The following is a 23,284-nucleotide window of genomic DNA, read 5'->3' as shown; positions in this document are numbered from 1 at the left end:
TTTCTCTATCTCTGAAAATTCTACTAATCATTTCTTGATTTCATGGACGACAATGCTTCTTTATGACTGTTTGCTCAGCCAATATCATGTTAATTTTATTGCTTGATGTCAGGGATCCCCTAGAACTATTGGAAGGAGGAAATTCATGTCACAAAGTTTCCTTGATAGTTGTGGGAGTCTTTTGATTTTAGCAGTGAATTACATGATTTTGGAGACAAAAACACAACTCAAGGTCTTATGTCCACATGCTAGATTTGATAATGATAGTAGTTAGAAAATAAGATTTTAGATTACTGCTAGTTACTTATTATTTGTAAAGCAATATTTGCTCTTTGTTTTCTAGTTAACAGCATATTTTAAAGTTGTTTTTAGCAATTCAATAAGGGGACTATGAGGTATAATTGCATAGATTTCTGTTCCAACATTAACATTAAAGCTGGGACATATCCGCCTTTCCCCATGAAAGCCTTGGGGTCCAGTACTGATGTGAACTTGGGCTTGCTTCTGCACCACCATGTGATCTCCTGCCTATGCTACTGGCTGCCTCTGTACTGCACTTCTGGACTCCCTATAGTGTTTAGAGTGTCGTGCATTTAATTCCCCTCCCTCCAGTTGTGAGTCCTGCTCTGTGCCTTAATAGCAACCTTTATTCAATTGAGATTTCCATTGGCTACCAGGAACAAAGCATGTAGAGCTTGCTCTATTATTTAGTTTGAATATTTTTTCACTTTTGAAGCATACGGATTTGAGTACAGTGTTCAAAAGAGTTTATTTTATTGACAAGCCCAACACATCACTAAGTTCTTTAAATATCAAAGACATCAACCAGCTGATATCAAGGACAATTTTGACTGATTGTCAATGAGTGCAGCCAGTTGCCAATGCTGATGGAGCTGAGCTCAACACAAAGCTGATCATAAGACAATGAAATATCTGTGAAAATCAATAGTTGCAGACCAGGAGAATGGTCATAAGACAACTACATTTTAAAATAGTGTAAGAAGGAAGCGCAGATGCTGGTTTAAACCGAAGATAGACACAAAAAGCTGGAGTAACTCAGCAGGACAGGCAGCATCTCTGGAGAAATGTTTCGGGTCAAGACCAGAAACGTCACCCATTCCTTCTCTCTAGAGATGCTGCCTGTCCCGCTGACTTACTCCAGTTTTTCGTGTCTATCTACACTTTAAAATTGTACCTTGTGGGCAAAACGAGTGAAAGTGTATTTATAAACTGCAATTTAAAGAGAAATTTAAAGACAGTGGTGAAGATCAACAATTTGTTTCATAATTCTCTAGGTTTTCTGTGAACAGTGAATCATTGAACACACAATTTACATTGATCATTGTTAAGACAGAAACTAAATCAAAACCAAATCAAAACGTGGAACTTATTAATGCATATCAATTTGTTAATCCTTCTCCTTATGATTAAGATACTCCAGAAGTAAATTGTAATTTGTGAATTACAATGGTAAAATATTGGAATAGTTTCTGCATATACTATCTAAATTGTGCACATAATTTACTTTTCTAATTCTGGTGGTTCTTAAAGTTCTTTGCGTAAAAGCTCATTAGCTGCTGTACATTATTCATATGCATTCTGAGGTAATAATTATAAATTGTTTACTTTTTCAGTCCAGACTTGGATTCACTGCTCTGGTGGTCAGCACTCTGCATGTTCTAACTTTTGGATGGCGCAAAGCCTTTGACTCTACTCAATACAAGTTCTACCTACCACCGACATTCGCGATCACTCTCATTGTGCCGTGTATAGTCCTTCCGGCCAAAGCGTTCCTATTCCTTCCTTGTGTGAATCGGAAACTGAAATGCATCAGGCGAGGATGGGAAACCAGTTACCGAGCGAAGTTCCGTGAACCTGGTGAAGCAGACTCTGTTGCACATTTCAGCATGGAGAGCACCAGCAGGGTTTGATTTCTATCTTCAAAGTTGTCAGTCATTTTATAAGGAAAAACTTTCCCCAAATAAACCAAGTGCATATACACATGTATGTGTTTCTTAAATATCTGATAGGTAGAGCCAGAGATGCTGCTCAAGATTAGTTATTCCCACATATATAGAATTACTTTTTGCATATGGTTTGTACATATTGAATAATATGATTACATTGTGCAGAACAAGCAAAATAATGTTTCCTTATGACATTTTAAAAATTGTGGCATCATTCTGGAACCTTGTGCATCAATTTGAATGTATTTGAACGATGTTAAATGTATTGAACATTTTAAATGTGAAATTTAATTGCACTTTTAAACATTAGTTTCTCCTTGATCCACTAAGGTGACAGGTTACCATATAACCATATAACAAGTTACCCGGAAAGAGCAGCAGACTATTGGGTTAGACAGCAATAATTCATAATGTTGAAAATTAAAAAAGTTGTACAGAGCTCAGGATGTGTTCTGAGTAGATTTTTTTTAAATTTTTTTTAAACCTTCCACATCTCACCCATCCCCCACACCATTAAACAGATGAGAAGAAATGGCAGTTATAGACAATAGTAAACTGATGTAGCTATTTATTATGATCTGGCTGGAGCACAAAATACTCTGACATTGGCTGTTACACAATAAGTATATTTGTATATATGTATGGGCAAATGTTTCCGTTGAATTATTAATGTTTCACATAATTTCTGGAATTAAATCAGCCCATCCAATCTAAACTTTCTGGCATACTTGCAATATAGAGTACATTTTATTTCAAGAATTACACTGAGATGTCAGAAGTGTTGGATACAGACTATTTAGTATGGAGAGTTTAGAACTTTTAGAATTTACTTAACATGAAATATTATTCCTGCACAGCAAAAAGTCCTGTACTGTTCCAGTTAGCCTCAATTTGATTCATAGATTGCAAATAAATGTGCCAGTGAATACTTGGAGTATGTTTCAAAAACATTTCGTCTTGAATTCAGTGATAAACATCCAGACTTACAACTTGAACCTTTTTGGCAATATTATCCTTAGAAAAAACTAGGTGAGGATTAAATAATTCTATATTGTACGGTGATTTTTGTCTCCTTAGTAAAATTTACACATTCAGTTTTCTTGAACCACCTTGAAAGACAACAATCCTAGAAGTTAACAATCACAATATTCTGCTTAGTCATGAGACCATACCATCTACCATCTTTCTATGTTGACTGATAATCACTCTTTGACCTCTCGGTCACTAAATGATAGGTAAATCTTTCCACTTTTCTCAAATATTGTTGGTAGAAAGGGGTGATGGTAAATCTAGAAATAGATAGCTAGTTAATTGCACCCCCCCTCTGTTACTTATTGATGGAGAAACTGTAAATTAGAGAGTTACGTAATTCTAGTCATTTCTCATATTTGTCATGACAAGAGGCAGCAAATCAGCCTGTACCATTTAACTGTAGCAGAGTTGTTCCAGATGAAAATTCATCTCAAAGGTTCTTATTTAAAGAATTGTGCCAAATCAAACTGTCCTTAAGAAAAATGACTACTTTATTAAATTGTAAAATTACAACATAAGACATGTTGTAATTTTACAATTTGGGTTACAATAGTTAGTTAAATGAACTATTTCAAACAATATTGCTTAGAACTATATTCTGCACTCTCTATCTTTCACTCTGCTCGACCTATAGTACTTGAGTATGATTTGATTGTATTTGTGTATGACTTGCTGACTTGATTGGATTGTATTGAGAACAAAGCTTTTCACTGTACCTCAGTATCCATGACAATAATAAACCTAAAGCTCAATGTTCAATAACATTTGATTTATTTGCTGCACATTCATGTTTTTTTTAACTTGTGTTCTAGAAGATATACTGTAAATTTGATAATACCAGTTATAAATTCAAGCTTAATATTTCAAATTTTTTCGTAATTTGGTATTCTATCTCAAGAAATTAAAACATGACCTCTCACCTCTAATAACTTAAATTCCTCATAAAATTTTTGATCATTGTCATTATTCAAACAATAGGTTACAATGATAACATCAACCATAAATTTTGAGGAGTCGGTCAAACAACAAGGAAGCACGCACTTCTACCCACTGGGTCTTACCAATCATTTATACTAATCCAATGTTTTTTAAAAATCAATTTGCCTCACATTCTAACACTCAACTGCACAGTAGGATTAATTTACAATGGCCAATTAACCTACCATCCCACACATCTTTGGGATGTGGGAGGATACCAAAGCAATGGATACAACCCACACATTCACAGGGAGAACATGCAAACTTCAGATTAAGATTTAACCTGTAGATCAGTGCATGTTCCTTTAACACAGTGACCTCACCACTACTAACCACTCCCCATTGTCTCTTGTATAATTGTAGTGTCCCCACCTCCAGCTCGCTCTCTAGCTCCAGTGATGACCACGGACAGCTAGTGCATAGTATGTATGTAGTGCTTATAATAAACTATTAGTAAAATACTTTGTGTAGAAATCAAGGCTTTTTACAGGTCACTGGAGCTGAGAGGCAGGAACTCTACCGGCTGTACTGTTAAAAGGATAAAAGCTGTTGCAGCAATTGTCAACCTCTGCTTTTGAATATCTATTCCATGCACTCAATAACTTTCATTACAAAATCTCAGGATGTGGTTTGTTTACATCAACTACCAAATAAATTCACAAAACCACATTATTTTAATTTGAAAGAATGTTAACTATTTTATCCATGAATAAACAATGTTTTACTTTGATCCAGCTATATGGTTCTATAATCAAACATTTCCCGATGGTAAGTATGAAATCTCCCTGGTTCCCCTCAATACTGGGTTGTAAACATGACCAGTTGAAGAACTTTCTAAACATCTTATTCCAGAAATGTACATTACAACTGGTGAAAATATAGTGGAGTGACATAAATGAGACAGCCAAATTAAAATGTATGTTTTTACAATTCATCTTTAAACAGGAAAGAAAAAAAAACATTATTTGCATGAGCTGCTTTATCACACAGTTCTCAAAATTTCAAACTTCACAGAATGTGATACTTGGACATTAAATTTTCAAACACTGACATTTCTACAATTGTCACCAAATAACTACAGGGTTCGTTTTGTATGTTTCATAATCTTCCTTTTTAAAGTAAGCCATTTCAGTTTCATGGGCTGCAAAACAAACAAAACAAATGGGTATCAGTACCATACTATTAAGGTACATAGTACTTTCTGTTGTAGACAAATATGCTGGAGAAACTCAGCGGGTGAGGCAGCATCTATGGCGCGAAGTAAATAGGCAACGTTTCGGGTCGAGACCCTTCTTCAGACTGATGCGGGGTGGGGGGGGGAAGAAGAAAGGAAGAGGCGGAGACAGTGGGCTGTGGGAGAACCGAGAAGGGGAGGAGAAAGCAGGGACTACCTGAAATTAGAGAAGTCAATGTTCATACCGCTGGGGTGTAAAACTGCCCAAGTGAAATATGAGATGCTGCTCCTCCAATTTACGGTAGTCCTCACTCTGGCCATGGAGGAGGCCCAGGACAGAAAGGTCGGATTCGGAATGGGAGGGGGAGTTGAAGTGCTGAGCCACCGGGAGATCAGGTTGGTTATTGCGAACCGACCGGAGGTGTTGGGCAAACCGATCACCAAGTCTACGCTTGGACTCACCAATGTAGAGCAGCTGACACCTAGAGCAGCGGATGCAATAGATGAGGTTGGAGGAGGTGCAGGTGAACCTCTGCCGCACCTGGAAAGACTGCTTGGGTCCTTGAATGGAGTGAAGGGGGGGTAAAGCGACATGTGTAGCATTTCCTGCGGTTGCAAGGGAAAGTGCCAGGAGAGGGGTGGTTTTGGTGGGAAGGGACGAATTGACCAGGGAGTTATGGAGGGAACGGTCTCTGTGGAAAGCAAACGGGGGAGGAGATTGTATTCTTGTATTCTTGTATTCAAATTTTATTGTCATTGCCTCACTTTGAGACAACGAAATGAATTTCCCGTACAGGCAGTATCGTTAAAAAAAAATCACAAGAAAAATAATAAAAAATAATAAAACATATTAAAAATAAAATTGAAATTGAATTAAAAATTTTAAAAAAGCACAAACACAGAAAGTCCACAACACAACATAAATGGCACCCAGGTGAGGAAGGCACCATAGTCCAGCCAGCCTCCCCTCCGTGTCCATTCGTGGTCGGGGCCTTCCGAGCACCCGCAGTCGCCGCCCCGGGTGGCCCGATGTTCAGGCCCTCACGCCGGGCTGGTGGAACGCCGACGCCGAACCCCGACGGTGAGCATCTTCCTCCTCAGCGGCCCGGACCTCCTGATCAGCCGCCTCCCGCTGCCGGAGTCTGCAGCTCCCGAGTCCGCAGGTCGAGCCGGGCAGAGTCACAGGACCCCGCGTTGTAGTCAGCGCCGCCCGCGTTGGGAGCTCTGCAAACCGCAGCTCCATGATGTTGGTGCAGCAGGTCCAGCACTCCGGGCTCCAGACGGCGACCCCCGGTAAGGCATCGCCAGCCCCGCGATGTTCCAGCGCTGTCCCGCCGCTGCTGGAGCTCCAGTCGATCCCGGCAGGAAAGGCCGCGCCAATCCAGGTAGGTAGGCCGCTGTGGGGGGGGTGGGGGGGGGGAGGACGCGACTCGAATATAGTCGCGTCCTCACCAGGAAGCGGCTGAAGTACGGTATCCCCCGCACCGTGCACTGAGATGGGAAGATGTGGCCGGTGGTGGGATCCCGTTGGAGGTGGCGAAAATGTCGGAGGATTATTTGTTGTACGTGACGGCTGATCGGGTGGAAGGTGAAGACAAGGGGGACTCTGCCCTTGTTACGAGTGAAGGGATGGGGAGTGAGAGTTACAGGGTATAGAAGAGAACCTGGTGACAGCCTCAACTATAGTAGAAGAGGGGACCCCCGTTCGCTGACGAATGAGGACATCTCCGATGCCCTGGTGTGGAACACCTTATCCTGGGTGCAGATGCGGCATAGACGAAGGAATTGGGAGTAGGGGGATGGAGACCTTACAGGAAGCTGGGTGGGAAGAAGTGTAGTCCAGATAGACATGGTACATCAGGACTACTTTCTATTAATATATAGTGTTTGAAAAATTCATTGTCATTTCAAATTTAGAAACTTATGCTTCTGACTAACAATAGTATATCATGGCATATTTTTCTCTCAATCCTTTGCAGGCGTCTTGAGACTGGTTGTAAAACATCAATCTCTGCCCCAGTTGAGATCAGGCAACTCTATTTTTGATTGAAACCTGAACCTTGATCTTTCATTGGCAATAACTCCAAAGATCTTTTACTAACTCACCAATTGACAGCCAAGTTCAGACTGCTGACCAAATGCCCTGGACAAAAATCAAACGTATTCATTTTTCCTTAATCACAAGCTTGATTCTTTGACTTGCTCATAACTAGTCGCTGTCAAGGCTATTCAATTAATGTGCTGACTGTAAATTTTGATGCTAACATTGACAAACAATATTGCTGCAACTCATTCTTAGTATAAACATGAAACAGAAATTGTAACTTATTTGTTTCAATGTACCAATATTTAGACATCCTGAAACAGCTGCATAATTCAAATTCAACAACAACCAACCACGAATTTGAAAAATGTGAAACTTTGATTAAATAATACCATAAGAACCAGAGTTATGGCAAGAAAACAGGCCCTTTGGCAAATTTCACCCAAGCCGACCAAGATGCCCCATCCAAGCTAATCCATTTGGTCCATGTACCTATCCAAATGTCTTTCAAATACTGTTAATAATACCTGCCTCACACCTATCTCCTCTGGCAGCTTATTCCATATACCCACCACCCTCTGAGTGAAAATCCTGCCACAGGTTCATATTAAGTCTTTCATCTCTCGCCTTAAACCTATGTCCTCTGGTTTCTTGATTCCCTACCATATATAAAACTGTTCCTTCACCCTATCCACTCCCCTCGTGATTTAAAACACCTCTACAAGATCACCCTTCAGCCTCCTGCACTCCAAAGAATAAAGTCCTAGACTTTAGTCCTAGACTGCCCAACCTTTATAGATCAGGCTCTTGAGTCCTGTCCACACCCTGGTCAATCTGCACTCTTTCCAGGCTAGTGACATCCTTCCTACAGCAGGGTGACGAAAACTGAACAAAGTATTCCAAATGCGGCCTCACCCATGTCTTGTATAACCGTAACATAACTTCCCAACTTGTCCGCCATATTTTAAGTAAGGTATTATCAATAATAATAATAATAATAATAATAATAAACTTTATTTTGGAATCAAGGTTCAGACAATAATAATAATAATACATTTTCTTTATGGGCGCCTTTCAAGAGTCTCAAGGACACCTTACAAAAATTTAGCAGGTAGAGGAAAAACATGTAAGGGGAATGAAATAAATAGTAGAGACATGACTAGTACACAAAGTAAAGACAGAATTCAATACAAAACACAATATGAGGCAATTAATGCACAGATGAAAAGGGAGGGGGACGTGGGGCTAAGGATAGGCAGAGGTGAAGAGACGGGTCTTGAGGCGGGACTGGAAGATGGTGAGGGACACGGAATTGCGGATCAGTTGGGGGAGGGAGTTCCAGGGCCTGGGAGCTGCCCTGGAGAAGGCTCTGTCCCCAAAACTGCGGAGGTTGGACTTGTGACAACATTACATACAAGGGACAACATTACATAGGTATGTTGCAAAACGTACCTGAAGGTCGCTGAAAATCTGTCCCAGCCCATGTGCACTATTTTGGCGCCGTTTAGAAGGGGGCGGGTTTAAAACGCGATTTTCCCTAGGCTGTTCAAATCGAGGTTTTTCAGCCTAGTTAATTATTAACGAAAAATCGCTGGAAGATTCCCTCGCTTGAGCTATTATTAGTTTTAAGGGCTTTATTTAATTGTTATGGTAGGTTAAAAATTAACCTCTAAACCCGCGACCGCCGACAACGGGCCAGATCTCATGCAGGGGAAAACGGAAGGTAGGCTGTTTATTTTCACGTTAAAAAGGGCTTCTTAAGATCCCTTTATACAAAGTTTAATGTTGCGAGTAGCTAATTTTGGGCCCATTATATCCCGCAGTATTTTTCTGGGCATTTGAGGGTACACATCTACCGCAATGTGAACGTTCCAAACCAGCACGTTCACAGGATCCCACTAGAAAGCTGATTTAAATGGACTTTAATTTACAGCAATTAAACACTAAATTCCTTCCATTTGGCCTATAAATTAATGTAAATAAGATTTAAAAATCATGTTTTATTGTGAATTATTTGTGAATATTATTTGGACACAGGCTATTTAAAAATGTTTAGATCTAGTAATTGAAGTTTGGAATTAGCTACAATTAGGTAACTAACTAATTATATGCTTTAATTTCAGGTCATCCAAGTAAGATGATTTTATATTTGTTTCAGAATGCTTCAATCTATGATAACTGAAAATTTCATTCCATTCTCTTAATTTTTAAGAAAGTTATGGGCTTTTGACTGTCCACGATCACAGCTTTTTTGTTATGTCCATAGAAAATCAATAGGGAACAAGATGCTAATTTCCGAGTATGAAAATGGCCATAACTTTTTAAATACTTGAGATATGAAAGTGAATTAGGTGTCAAATTAAACTAATTTTTATGCTTTATCCGATGGGATAAAGTTGCAGACTTGATTTTTAAAATCTCAAAATATTGTAACATTGTTACATTACATAAAAATACATTGCATATTAAAAACATCATATTAAAAAAAAGTACATATAAAATCTTAGTATATCACATAAAAGAATCATAAATTATACATTTAAAAAAAAACAATCCATGAATTAAAATCCAGAATAAAAAGAACGATCAAATCTCAGGGCTCTCACAACTTTTTTTCCCTGTTGCCAGCCGGGCAACCTTGGCAGCTTTTTAGGTTGCCAAATGACAGTTTAGGTGGTCATTTAAGACAGTTTGCATGACGCGTGCGATAATGTGCTCGGACGAAGTGCGTAGTTACCAGTCGGAATTATGCTCAATGAAGCATTCACATATTATGTTCAAGAAGGAACTGCAGATGCTGGACAATCGAAGGTAGACAAAAGTGCTGGAGAAACTCAGCGGGTGCAGCAGCATCTATGGAGCGAAGGAAAGATCGAGAGCAAGAGAGAGAGAGAGAGAGAGAGAGAGAGAGAGAGAGAGAGAGAGAGAGAGAGAGAGAGAGAGAGAGAGAGAGAGAGAGAGAGAGAGAGAGAGCAGATGGGGTCAGCGCTCCTCGGACAACATCGCCCCGCTGCCTTGGCCATCCCTGTCCAACGCCAAAGTGCTGCTACCAAATGGGTAGGTGGTTGGGATCTCCTGGCCACCGCCTCCCCTCCTCTGCCAGCCGACGGGAAGGCGCGGGGCCGAGCGGTGCAGCTCAAAGATCCTATAGCTACAGGATCTTTGGTGCAGCTGCTCCAGACGGCGGAAGGAGACCCCTCCCTCCTTTCCTCCCTCGGCGTGCGAGAGGGATTGTTTTGAAAGCGCCGTTGGTGGATTTGCAGGCAGCGGCCGTTATCAGGGCGATAGCGGCTGCTGCTTGCAAATCCACCAACGGTGCTTTCAAAACAACCCCTCTCACACGCCAAGGCCGGGAGGGAGGGAGGGAGAGGGAGGCCTCCTTCAGCCGGGCGGGGTGCGAGCCTGGAGTCGTGTCTGGCAGGCAGAGCGAGCCAGAATGGTGTGGGAAGATGAATTCGCTATGAAGCGTTATAAAGGTGTCCATTAAATGAGGGTTTAATATATTGTGAGACTTAAATCTATCCACCACTACTAATATTTTACCTTCAAGATGGAGGTGCACTAAGTAATAACATACAGCCGTGATGCCAATGAGAAACTCAATTTAGCATCTAATTGTCATTAATCAATTGAACCACGAGATGAACAACTGCCTATTAATCAATGCAGCTTAACCTCTCATCATCACCTTCCAAAAGCTGCAAGCCATCTCAGAGTATAAAGCCAGGTATTTCCAAGCACTTACCCACTCCTGCTTCTTTCAGTGTGCTTGTCTCCTTTAATATAAGTTGGTCATCATTATCCAAACTTACAACAAGATCATTTGTCTGTAAAAAATAAATACAAAATATTCCTTATTGTGGTTTAACTTGTGTCAAGCTAGAGCTATTCAATTCATAGTCTACCACACAGGGGCTGAAAGCATATTTCAGGAAAACAATCACCACCTATAAAACTGGGTGAGAAATATTTTTAGCCAGTTTTAAAATAACCATACAAAGTTTTTTATTCCCCCCCAGAATGCAAGTGTATTTTAAGGTTTATTGGTCTCCTTTATAACTCAAAACATTAGTGTTCAATTAATGGTAGCAAAAAAGGAGCGTAGATTGTCAGAATCTAACAGGAGGTTTTCATCAATAGCAACACCACTTTTTTAAATGTTTCTTTTATACAAAATGTCCATAAGTGAAAAGCTGCAAGAAAATGTTGAAAGCACACAGCCACAATTTGGATAAAAGAACAAAAGGGAATGTTATGAAGTCATAACCGCAAATTACATACCAACAAAGTTAAAACCCCCTAAAGTCCCAAAGCACTATTTGTTTCATTGTTGCTAAATGTAAACCAACACACTTAAAAATACAAAAGTCACAAATATTAGTATTTGATTCAACAATTTAATTAATATTTTATTCACAGGTATCATTTTATACTATCGTAAAACTAAAAAGTAGACAAGATCATTTAGTTCTAATAATTAAAATTCCAGTCTAAAGAAAGTCCGACCCCTCCCTTCATAGATGCTGCTTGATCTGCTTAGTTCCTTCAGCACTTTTCATTTTTAAATCAATTAAATTAAACTTGCTTATTGGAATGTAGCAAAGTAAAACAACATGCTGCAAAAGAATGAGCTTACAAAATTATTTGTTGACTGAAGGAAAAACTAAACATAGATAGCAAAAGGTTTTTAAAAGATGCAAAATATATTATTTTTATACTTACCTTTGCCCCATGTGCTTGGTGAATAATCTTTAATGTATCTAAAGTAAATTAAAAAATAATCAAAGTTACATAATTCACTAAGAAAATTGTGGCTATATGTCTGTTTCTATTTTCTCACCATTTTTAAGCATTTCTTTATTTCGCTACTTTTCAATCTGGAACTATTCTTAGGGTTCTACTCTTTTTTTTTGGCCACATAAATTATGTTTTCTCCTCAGGTGTAGAGCTGAAACTAGGCTGGGGCTCTCAAACCGATGAAATTAACATTCAAAGATCAAGAGTTAAACCCCTGTCACACGGTACGAGTTCATTCCAAGAGTTCTCCCGAGTTTGCCCTGATTCGAACTCAGAGATTTATGGTAATGGCCACTCGTCGGTATTCGGGGCTCTCGTGGACATTTTTCATCATGTTGAAAAATCTTCACGAGTCTTCCCGTGCTTACCTGCTGTTAGCGAGTCTTTCCGAGAACCTGGCGTTAGCGCTAAGAGACGTCCCCGAGCTCCGACGTACCCGCTACGTTCATTCTCCGTGCATACCACGAGTTTGATTTTATTTTAAACTCGGGAGAGCTCTTGGAATGAACTCGTACCGTGGGACAGGGCTATTAAGACAGGGCTATTTGTCCCAAAATGGAACAATGAAATTCTTACTTGTAGCAGCACAACAGGTATATGTCTATTTTTGGTTTAAACCAGCATCTGCAGTTCCTTCCTACACAGGTATATTAACATACATGATGCTCTTACGTTAGCTGTCAAGATTTACAAAAAATACCACTAAGATAATGTAAACATTTGTAGTTTCGGACCATTCAGAGTCATACAGTGTGGAAACATGCCCTTCGGTCCCATGTACCCACACCGTCCAATATGTCCCAACTAAATTAGTGTGTCTGTCGAATTGTTTCTTTAACGTTGAGATTTTCCCTGCCTCATCAACCTCCTCTTGCAGCTCATTGCATACATCCACCACCCTTTATGTGAAAAAGTCACCCCTCAGATTGCTATCAAATCTTTCCCCCCGTCATCTTAAACCTACGTCCTTGGTTCCCCAACTCTGGTCAAGAGACTCTGTACGTCTACCCGATCTATTCCTCTCAGGATTTTATACACCGCTAAGATCACCCCATCTGCGCTCCAAGGAATAGAGTCCTAGCCTACGCAACCTCTCCCTATAGCTCAGAACCTACAGTTCATATTTCATAAAGGTTTATATTCCTGCTTTAACCAAAGCGTTTAGGAATCAAATATAAGCTCAAAGGAAAAAACAATAGAAAAAAAACTGATGCTGAACAAGCTTACTAATATATCATTGCGGGAATATGCAACAGCAATTACAACAAGAGAGAAGACTGTCAGCTGTAGAAGAATGATGGGGAGGCGATACACTATGGTACACACTGTTCCTCATTAATAAATGTGAGGGAAGATGCGGCTGTCAATCAAGAGCAACAACAGGGGAGTTTATCACCATGACACACATCATTTGTGGCCAGGATGGCAAAAAAACATGTAGCTTTAAGCCAGAGAAAAGTTGTGAGTATTATTGCCACTTATAGCCAGGAATGAAAAATAATTTCTAATTTCCTGTGAACCATGTTGAAAACATTTAGTTATTTAGTGAATTATATAAATGAGAGACTATGGTCAACTGTTCTGCTTTATGAATATAAACAACAACTTCCCAAAAGAACTATTCATAACTTTCTGTTAAATTAACATACCATATGTGTGTTTCCTAAATGGTGGGGGAAGCCCAGGCTTTGAAGATACATCTACAGAAAGCAAAACAAACATTTATGCATTGATCCAAACTAAAAAATAATGATAATGTTTCAGGTATGCAATCGGAGTTATTCAGAAGCTACTTGCAAGTACTATAGTTGCAATCAAAGATTATCGAGTGGAGCCTATGATCTTTGGTTGCAATCTGCAAAATTGACACAAAATTTGGTTGCAATCTGCAAAATTGACACAAAAGACAGGACTGATTACAAAACATTTGCAATAACGTATCAAAAGATGTGGCAATATTGATAACAGGTTACGAAGTTAACAGTTCCATGAAACAGGAGGAAATGTCTGGTCATTCAAGTATAAATAAACATTCAATTATGAAGTAATAAACAATTTCACTGACACAGAAAGTTGTATTTTCCAAGCATGATCTAATTCTTTCAAACTGTCCCAAATAATGTAAATTTGAAACATATTAATTTAATATATGAATACTTAATTCACAATACCATTTCTATTTATCTGTTTCGTTCACACCATATACAATGAATTAAAGGCCATTACAATATCCAACTCTTTGAGAAACTTAGCAAATGAAGAAAGAGGAGTCCTAGAAAGGACAGGCAATCAGGATGGAAATATCAAATGCAAGAGGGCATTAGGTTTTAGGTGAGTGGGGCAACCTTTAAAGGAGATGTATGAGACACACACAGAGAATGGTCTGTGCCTGGAACACCCAGAGGGATGGTGGTGAGGGCATTTCCAATAGTATATATTATAGTTTAACTGAGACTTTTGGATAAGCACATGGATACACAGGCATATGGATTTTTCCCGAAGTTGACACGAAGGAATGAAGTTAGCGACTTGGTCCGTACGAAAGGCAAACAAGAGACAGTGTTTCTTAGTTTTGATGACCAATTGATGTCCCAAATTTTATTTTATTGATTTAAATAAAATCAGAAAATATATCGTAAACGATCGTTGCGTTTTTGACACAACGTTTTTGATATATTAAATTGGAAAATAAAAAAAAATAATTAACTTGCCCAAAAATCGCTACTACCACATACTCCTTGGTTTTTTGAAAGCATTAGACGTTTGGAGCCTCCGTGATTTAACCTACGGAAGGGGGTGGGAGATTGCAACCTTCACGTGGTTCATCCTGTTTCAACGAATGCAATCGACTTGGCGTGCACAAACAGAAGATCAAACAGAACATTGTGTTCAAGAAGGAACTGCAGATGCTGGAAAATCGAAGGTACACAAAAATGCTGGAGAAACTCAGCGGGTGCAGCATCCATGGAGCGAAGGTAATAAACAGAACAAGTTGTCTTACAACTTTAGGCTGTGCCCACCACATAGAAACATAGAAATTAGGTGCAGGAGTAGGCCATTCGGCCCTTCGAGCCAGCACAGCCATTCAATATGATCATGGCTGATCATCCAACTCAGTATCCCATACCTGCCCTCTCTCCATACCCCTGATCCCCTTAGCCACAAGGGCCACATCTAACTCCCTCTTAAATATAGCCAATGAACTGGCCTCAACTACCCTCTGTGGTTCAGAGAGAAAAAAGTTCCAGAGATTCACCACCTTAAGCTCTGTGTGAAAAAATCGGGAACAATCTTCTCATCTAGCGGTTTTAAAGGTAAGTTTCTATAAGATCCCCTCGCAATCTATCCTTAGAGAGTATGACCCCTTGTCCTGGACAGTCCCTAACATCGGGAACAGTCTCTTCCTGCATCTCTAGCCTGTCCAACCACAATTCGACCCTGTACAACTGCAGTGTGGTCTCACCAAGACCCTGTACAACTGCAGTGAACCTCCCTATACTCAAATCCTTTTGCAATGAAAGCTAACATACCATTCGCTTTCTTTACTGCCTGCTGCACCTGCATGCCTACCTTCAATGACTGGTGTACCATGACACCCAGGTCTCGCTGCATCTCCCCCTTTCCCAATCGGCCACCATTTAGATAATAGTCTGCTTTCCCGTTTTTGCCACCAAAATGGATAACCTCACATTTATCCACATTATACTGCATCTGCCAAACATTTGCCCACTCACCCAGCCTATCCACCTTGCACTCTCCTAGCATCCTCCTCACTAGCATCCTCCTCACAGCTAACACTGCCCCCCAGCTTAGTGTCATCCGCAAACTTGGAGGTATTGCCTTCAATTCCCTCATCCAGATCATTAATATATATTGTAAATAGCTGGGGTCCCAGCACTGAGCCTTGCGGTACCCCACTAGTCACTGCCTGCCATTGTGAACAGGACCCGTTTACTCCTACTCTTTGCTTCCTGTTTGCCAGCCAGTTCTCTATCCACATCAATACTGAACCCCCAATGCCGTATGCTTTAAGTTTGTATACTAATCTCTTATGTGGGACCTTGTCGAAAGCCTTCTGGAAGTCCAGATACACCACATCCACTGGTTCTCCCCTATCCACGCTACTAGTTACGTCCTCGAAAAATTCTATAAGATTCGCCAGACATGATTTACCTTTCGTAAATCCATGCTGACTTTGTCCAATGATTTCACCACTTTCCAAATGTGCTGCTATCCCATCTTTAATAACTGACTCTAGCAGTTTCCCCACTACCGATGTTAGACTAACTGGTCTGTAATTCCCCATTTTCTCTCTCCCTCCCTTCTTAAAAAGTGGGGTTACGTTTGCTACCCGCCAATCTTCAGGAACAGAATCTAAAGAGTTTTGAAAGATTATTACTACAGAATAGGATAAGGATGTGGAAAGGAAGGATCTTAGCTTTAAAAAATATCAAGAGCAGTATCAGTTTAGGTGGAGCTAAGAAACAGCAAAAGGAAAGAAGGAATGGAGGAGTTAAGTATGCAATACCGTGAAATACAGAAATATCAAATAAATTGGATCATTATGTGCATCGATCTTAACAGAAGACACAGAAGAACCTTTAGAAATAGAGAACCAAGGTCAGTGTGCATGAGGGTCTCAGAGAAATATGTATCAGTTAAAAATTTGTATTCGAGAAATTAATGAGACAAAGATAACGCCCAGGACCTGAAGATTTTGCATCCTATGGTTATGAAAATTCCATGATGCTTGAACAATTCTTGCACATCTGAAGATAACAAATTGAATCCAACTTTTTAAGAAATAAGGGCCAAAGAAAACCAGAAACTTGACATCAGTAGCAGGGGAAAATATGGAATATATTAAGGAAGTGGCAACAGGGCACTTGGATTGGGCAATGTCAATGCAGATATAAGAAAATAAAATTATGTTTAACAGGTCTGCTTGAGTTTTACGATGGTAACGAGAATAGATTAGGGTGAAGCAGTTGATGCGAATTCAATTTTTCAGAAAGCCTTTGATACGTTGTCACAAGAGATAAAAACAAAAGTGGTATATCCAGCGTTGGAGTCAATAGTGATGTGGAATGTTAACTGACAGAATACAGTGGAAATAACTAGATCATTTGAGTTGTAAACAATCCCATCAGTATCAATGCTAGGTCCCCTGCTGTTCTAAATCATTGATAAAGTTTGCATAGAGGGGATAGGTCCGAGTCAGCATGGATATACGAAGGGGAAATCATGCTTGACTATTCTTCTGGCACTTTTTGCGAATGTTACTAGGAAAATGGACAAGAGAGAGCCCGTGGATGTAGTGTGTACCTGGACTTTCAGAAAGCCTTTGATAAGGTCCTACATAGGAGATTAGTGGGCAAAATTAGAGCACATGGTATTGGGGGTAGGGTACTGACGGATTAAAAAATTGCTTGGCAGACAGGAAACGGGTAGACAGTAAGGAATAACGGGTCCTTTTCAGAACGGCAGGCAGTAACTAATGGGGTACCGCAAGGCTCGGTGCTCAGACCGCAGCTATTTACAATATACATTAATGATTTAGATGAAGGGATTAAAAGTAACATTAGCAAATTTGAAGATGACACAAAGCTGGGTGGCAGTGTGAACTGTGAGGAGGATGCTATTAGGATTCAGGGTAAGTGGACAGGTTGGGTGAGTGAGCAGAAACATTGCAGATGCGGTTTAATGTGGATAAATGTGAGGTTATCCACTTTGGTGGCAAGATTATTATCTGAATGGTATTAAGTTAGGAAAAGGGGAAGTACAATAATATCTGGGTGTCCTTGTTCATCAGTCACTGAAAGTCAGCATGCAGGTACAGCATGCAGTGAAGAAAGCTAATGGCAGGTTGACCTTCATAACAAGAGGAGGAGTATAGGAGCAAAGAGGCCCTTCTGCAGTTGTACAGGGCCCCACTGAGACTGTGCTTTGCTTTGTTCCAACTAAAGAGGATTTGCTTTGTTCCAACTATACCAGGTTCTGGCAAGCCCTGACTACTGTATAAAAGTCTGGTCTCTCATTGAGGTGCGCTATACTTACTGATCTCAGAGCGCATGACAGAAGGGCAGCAAAGTGGCATAGCAGTAAGAGCTGCTGCCTTACAGCGCTGGAGACCCAGGTTCGATCCTGACTTAGGATGCTATCTGTACGGACTTTGTACGTTCTCTCCTTAATCGGCGCGAGTTTTCTCCAGGATCTCCGGTTTCCTCCCACAGTGTGCGGGGATCGATGGTCAGCGCGGACTCGGTGGGCCGAAGTGCCTATTTCTGCGCTGCATCTCTAAACTAAACTAATTACATTTGCAGTCACTCATTTTGTGTGACCAGAAAGATGTGATAAACATCTGCTGTTGTGTGAAACCTTATTACATTGCTACCCTTATACTACTTTGTGGCTGGAGATACAATTGAATAAGCAGAGACTTTAAACAAGACAACTTTCTTTAGAAAGGCATTTGAATGCACATTGATAGTAGAATGCACATGCATCGCAAATCTAACCCAGCAGTGCAAAAGTAATATGTTACTATAATAAAACACAGATCATTCACTTAACTCACCATTCTGGAGAAAGGAAAGGAATTCCTTTACAGATTGATTAACATTAACGTCATGGTAGACTACGGGTTTGAAATTGCGATGCTCGAAAGAACGAACCAGCCGAACAGTAACAGTTATTTTTTCAGACGACATGTGTTGTATTTAGGAACATTAAGCCTACAATTTGAAGCAGAAATAAAAAAATGAATGATATTAAACCAAATTTAGTTCATTAAGTCAATTCAATTTCAGATTACCAGAGAAATACATGACTTACTGTGAATTCAAAAACATTGAACTTTCACCAACATTTGCAGTTGAGAAATATTTGTTGGGAAAATTAGAATAACTTAAATGTGTCAACCAAAGAATTTGTCACGTTGAATTTGGAAATTTTGGCTCATATTAATTTAATGTCAAAAATATTTGCCAGCGTCAAATAGCAAGCAATCAAAGCCAGTGATGGCTCATCAAGGTTATTAAGATTCAATATTCAAGTCTATGTGAGACTCTGTTACTACAGACATAAGAAGCTATAGACTACATCAGCATCTCAGGTGCTTATGCCTCATCGATTTGGAGGTCATGAGGGTACTGACATTGGAATGCGAGAACTTAAAAGTGATTGAGCCTTCAGCATCCACTCCTATCAATTTTTTTTGAAATATATATATTTGACATCTTTACACTAAAGATTAATTTTCATTTTTGTTAAATCTTAAGCAAGTTATCAAGTAAATGTAGGAGACAGGAAAGCGAATCTTCAAAATACAGCTACAAAAGCTAAGATTCTATACCTACAATGTCAAGACATAGGAACATAGGAAATCAAAGAAGGCTGTATTTTTGCTAGGTTCCAAATGTAGGAATCTTGGAATAAAGGATACAGAATGCCCTAGCTATCTTTTTAAAAATCCTGATACAGAAGTCATTAGCAGTAATGAACAGTGGCCCTCAATCCTTAATGTCTCCAATATTTTATTTGTATTATTATATTCTCACACATTAAACCTTTGATCCTCCAGTTTCTGGCACATTAATTGAATGCAAATGAAGATCAACTAAATATTTAATGGTCAACCACTTATTAGCCATTTTTATTTTCTTCCACTTTGTTCTCCTTTTACATGGGTGTTGATGTGTTTAACCTTTAATATTTCACGCTGTTCTCAGTTTTTTTTTCATCGTCTCTCTCTAAATTCCATGGTCATCTTGATTATTAAAACTTCAGATTACCAGGCTTCCTACAAGCAGCATTCCAAGTCTCTATTACTAACAAACGTCCCTTCAATTCTTAGTTATTTATAGGCAGATCCCATTACTCACTATATTTTATTTCTCAATTGAATATAGATTTGGGAAATATAATTGTTTCAATGTTAAGACTACTCAAAAATCAACAAACATTTTTCATCATATAATTTCTGCATATTTTAGCCATTGTATCCACATACCCACATAATAACCATGTCCAATATTCTTCAACTTCCTATTGATTCTATGGCATAATAGCCCGAGAAAGTGATTGATGAAAGTATTCGGAACATTTTCTAAATCATTATAATTTAATTTATTAAACTCTTAAAGTATTAAACTCTTAATAAAAATGTTTGCACAATTTTCTAATGTGTTAATTCTCTGTCCACTTGTGCTCCTGTATTTAGAAAGCACATACGCTACCACAAATACTTTGGCTTTATTATTTCATGCCTCCATCGTTACCAATTCTACTTCCCATGTTTCTAACCCAGTGCCATTCCTCACTAAATCCTTTCATCATGGAAATACCAATCACCAAATACTTCCATTTTGTACACAAAAAGCTGGAGTAACTCAGCGGGACAGGCGGCATCTCTGGAGAGAAGGAATGGATGACGTTTTGGGTCGATTATGTATGCTTTCCAAATACCAACGCAACAAACTACTCAATTCCTAACCGTTGTCACTGTGAACCACATCCCTGGAACAGCTAAAGTAAAACACCATTTATTCATAATACAAGATCAACAAATGCTTGGGGTACCCAGAAGACCCAACTGTATACAAATACTTTGATAAGATATAAAAACTTTCCTGAGAGCTCCAACATCTGCTCCTGACAGCATCAATACAAATCCAAACACTAAGAGGAAAACTGCACCAAAGAAGTAAATGTTTTGCAAATACAAAAGTAATTCATTATGGCCTGACAAAAGGTTTCTGGCTCAAAACAATAACTGTTTTCGTTTTCTCAGATGCTGCCCAACCTGCTCAGTTTTACTGCATTCACCGTTCTAAATATCAAATTTCTAGCATCTGTTTATTATTTTTTACCCCCCATTTTCAACAATTTGGTTTCTACCTGTGCAATTTGTGCCACATACCTCTTATCTCCAGATTACTGGAACCCGAAATACAGTGATCACACCACTGCAAAATAAAATGTGAATATGCTTCATATTTTGCCCATATTAAATTTTCAATCACAATCAAATATGTCATGATATATGGATCCAGGCCAAGGTCACAACCCAAAGCATCACCTGTCCATTCCCTCCCCAACGCAGCCTGACCAGCTGAGATCTTCCAGTACTGTGTGTATGGCTCAAGATCCCAACATATGCAGTTCTTGGTATACTCTCCACCAAAGATCATAGATCTTTGCTCTCTACCTCTATTTCATTAAACCTTCACATTTCCAACACTTGTATATTTTATCCCAACCAACACTATTGTCACCTCAAGCCTGTCACTTATCCCACCTATCTATAAACCCCCAGCACTATAAACTAGCATCTGCAGTTCGTTTCTCCATTTAACATTTGCCAGGCTTTCTCCCCACTACTCCAATACCACTGAAGGGTCAAGACGCAAAGCAGCCTCTGCCCATTCCTCTCCACAGATGCTGCCTGACCCGCTGAGTATTTCCAGCACTGAACATTGCTCAAGATTCCATGAGTAGTTCCTTGTGTCTTTATTTATTTATTTATTTATTTATTTATTGACTTTCATTTATTTACAACTTGGCTCCATTCAGTCGAAAAAAACCCTGTTTACCGCAGCCAGAGTCTTGCGAATGTCTAAGATCTTTGTGTCCAAGGGCGGAGAGCTAGATCCCACCCCAGTATTATACTCCTTTCATTAGGATACTCCTTTCATTGGCTCCCTGTGAGATCCAGGATAGACTATAAAGCAAATATCATAGAGCGGAGATCTATGATCTTTGCTATAAAGGTCCTCCCTCCTTCATTGTTATGATCCCAGTATTATTCTCCCTTCATTGGCTCCCTGCGAGATCCAGGATAGACTCACGCTGCCTGGTCGTCGCCAAAGATGTTAGAGCTCCGTTGCTGTCGCCGCCATCTTTGTGATTCATTACATTTTATGGTATCTGTTTACATTTGCTGAATTCCGAATTTTAGGCTACAAGGATTTATAGATGCTGCAACCTTCGAGCAAGACCGAGGAAGGGTCCGGACCCTGATTATCGCCCTTTATCGCCCTTCCATTTCTTTTCACAGATGCTGCCAGAACCTGAGACCCTCCAGCATTTTGTGTTTTGCTCCCGCACTCTCGGGATTCCTTGCCGTTACCCTTTCAGTGAACACGCACTTTGATGCCGCTGAGGATACTCGCTCAGTTGTAGTTCAGGGCCGTGGCGCAGTCTCAGAGGACAAACTCAGAGCCAAAGATCCTATCTTTGCTCTTTGGAGCTGAGTGCGTCCCAACCAAAGATCCTATAGCGGAGCAGCGCCGCCTCCGCCAGTGGCCTCGCCCCCAAAGGTCATAGAGCCCCGACGTCAACGCCGGGCCGCGGCCGCGCCCACTCCACTCCTGTGCAACTGCCAGACGTTTCAAATCGGTAAGAACTCCACCCCAAAGATCTTCGCTCTAGCATCTTTGCTCCACCCCCCGAGCACCACTCACGCTGGGGCGGTGACGAGGGAACGGCAGATGCTGATTTAAACCAAAGATACTAGTTACACTTAAGTTGGACACAAAATGCTGGAGCAACTCAGCGATGGGTTGAAAGGAACGGCAATTGCTGTTTTTTTTATAGACACAAAGTGTAGCAATGTTACAAAATTTTGAGATTTTAAAAATCAAGTCTGTAATTTATCCCATCAGATAAAGCATAAAAAGAAGTTTAATTTGACACCCAATTCACTTTCATATCTTCAGTATTAAAAAGGTTATGGCCATTTTCATACTCGGCATCTTGTTCCCTATTGCTTTTCCATTTACTTAACTCAAAAGCTGTGATCGAGGACAGTCAAAAGCCCAAACCTTTCTTAAAAAGTAAAAGAACTGAAATAAATTTTCAGTTATCATAGATTGAAGCATTCTGAAACAAATATGAAACAAATATGAAACAATCTTACTTAGATGACTTGAAATTAAAGCATATAATTAGTTAGTTACCTAATTGTAGCTAATTACAAAATTCAATTACTAGATCTAAACATCTATCAATTTCTTAAGATTAGATTAACATTTTTAAATAGCCTGTCCAAATAACATTCACACAAGAATTCACAATATTAACATAATTTTTAAATCTCATTGTCATGGATTTATAGGCCAAATGGAAGGAATTTAATGTTTAATACCTGTAAATTAATGGCCATTTAAATCATCTTGCGAGTGGGTTTTTGTGGAACGCGATCGATTGGAACATTGCGGTTGCGGTGAATTTAAACTCCATATCGGCAGGAAAAATACTGCCGGTTCGTATGGGGGAAAAAAAATCACCGTT

General features: G+C 39.6%; 2 protein-coding genes across 9 annotated transcripts in view; one reads left to right on the top strand and one right to left on the bottom strand.

Moving 5' to 3' along the window:
- steap3 (STEAP family member 3, metalloreductase) overlaps positions 1-3,761 on the top strand; it is a 41,294-nt gene extending 37,533 nt beyond the window's left edge. For both annotated transcript variants that reach the window (XM_055638576.1, XM_055638577.1), the window contains one exon: positions 1,635-3,761. In XM_055638576.1, coding sequence (XP_055494551.1) covers positions 1,635-1,931 — 297 coding nt within the window. In that variant the 3' untranslated portion in view covers positions 1,932-3,761. The remainder of the gene's footprint in view (positions 1-1,634) is intronic.
- Positions 2,519-22,319, bottom strand: c7h2orf76 (chromosome 7 C2orf76 homolog). Of its 7 annotated transcripts, none has more exons than XM_055638581.1 (7): positions 22,141-22,309; positions 20,913-20,958; positions 18,570-18,726; positions 13,642-13,692; positions 11,918-11,955; positions 10,941-11,022; positions 2,519-5,118 (listed from the first exon to the last, which is right to left on the bottom strand). In XM_055638581.1, exons 3-7 carry the CDS (start codon positions 18,700-18,702, stop codon positions 5,042-5,044), a joined length of 381 nt encoding a protein of 126 aa, XP_055494556.1. In that variant the 5' UTR covers positions 18,703-18,726; positions 20,913-20,958; positions 22,141-22,309; the 3' UTR covers positions 2,519-5,041. The 7 variants fall into 7 exon arrangements, with proteins under 7 accessions (XP_055494556.1, XP_055494558.1, XP_055494554.1 ...); XM_055638583.1 differs by lacking the exon at positions 22,141-22,309 and adding an exon at positions 21,841-21,955; XM_055638579.1 differs by lacking the exon at positions 20,913-20,958 and having other exon boundaries at positions 22,122-22,309.
- Between the last annotated feature and the right edge of the window lie 965 nt (positions 22,320-23,284).

This window comes from Leucoraja erinacea, chromosome 7 (assembly GCF_028641065.1).
Source record: "Leucoraja erinacea ecotype New England chromosome 7, Leri_hhj_1, whole genome shotgun sequence".
In the NCBI taxonomy this organism is placed as follows: domain Eukaryota; kingdom Metazoa; phylum Chordata; class Chondrichthyes; order Rajiformes; family Rajidae; genus Leucoraja; species Leucoraja erinaceus.
This window is presented reverse-complemented; position numbering and strand designations above follow the sequence as displayed.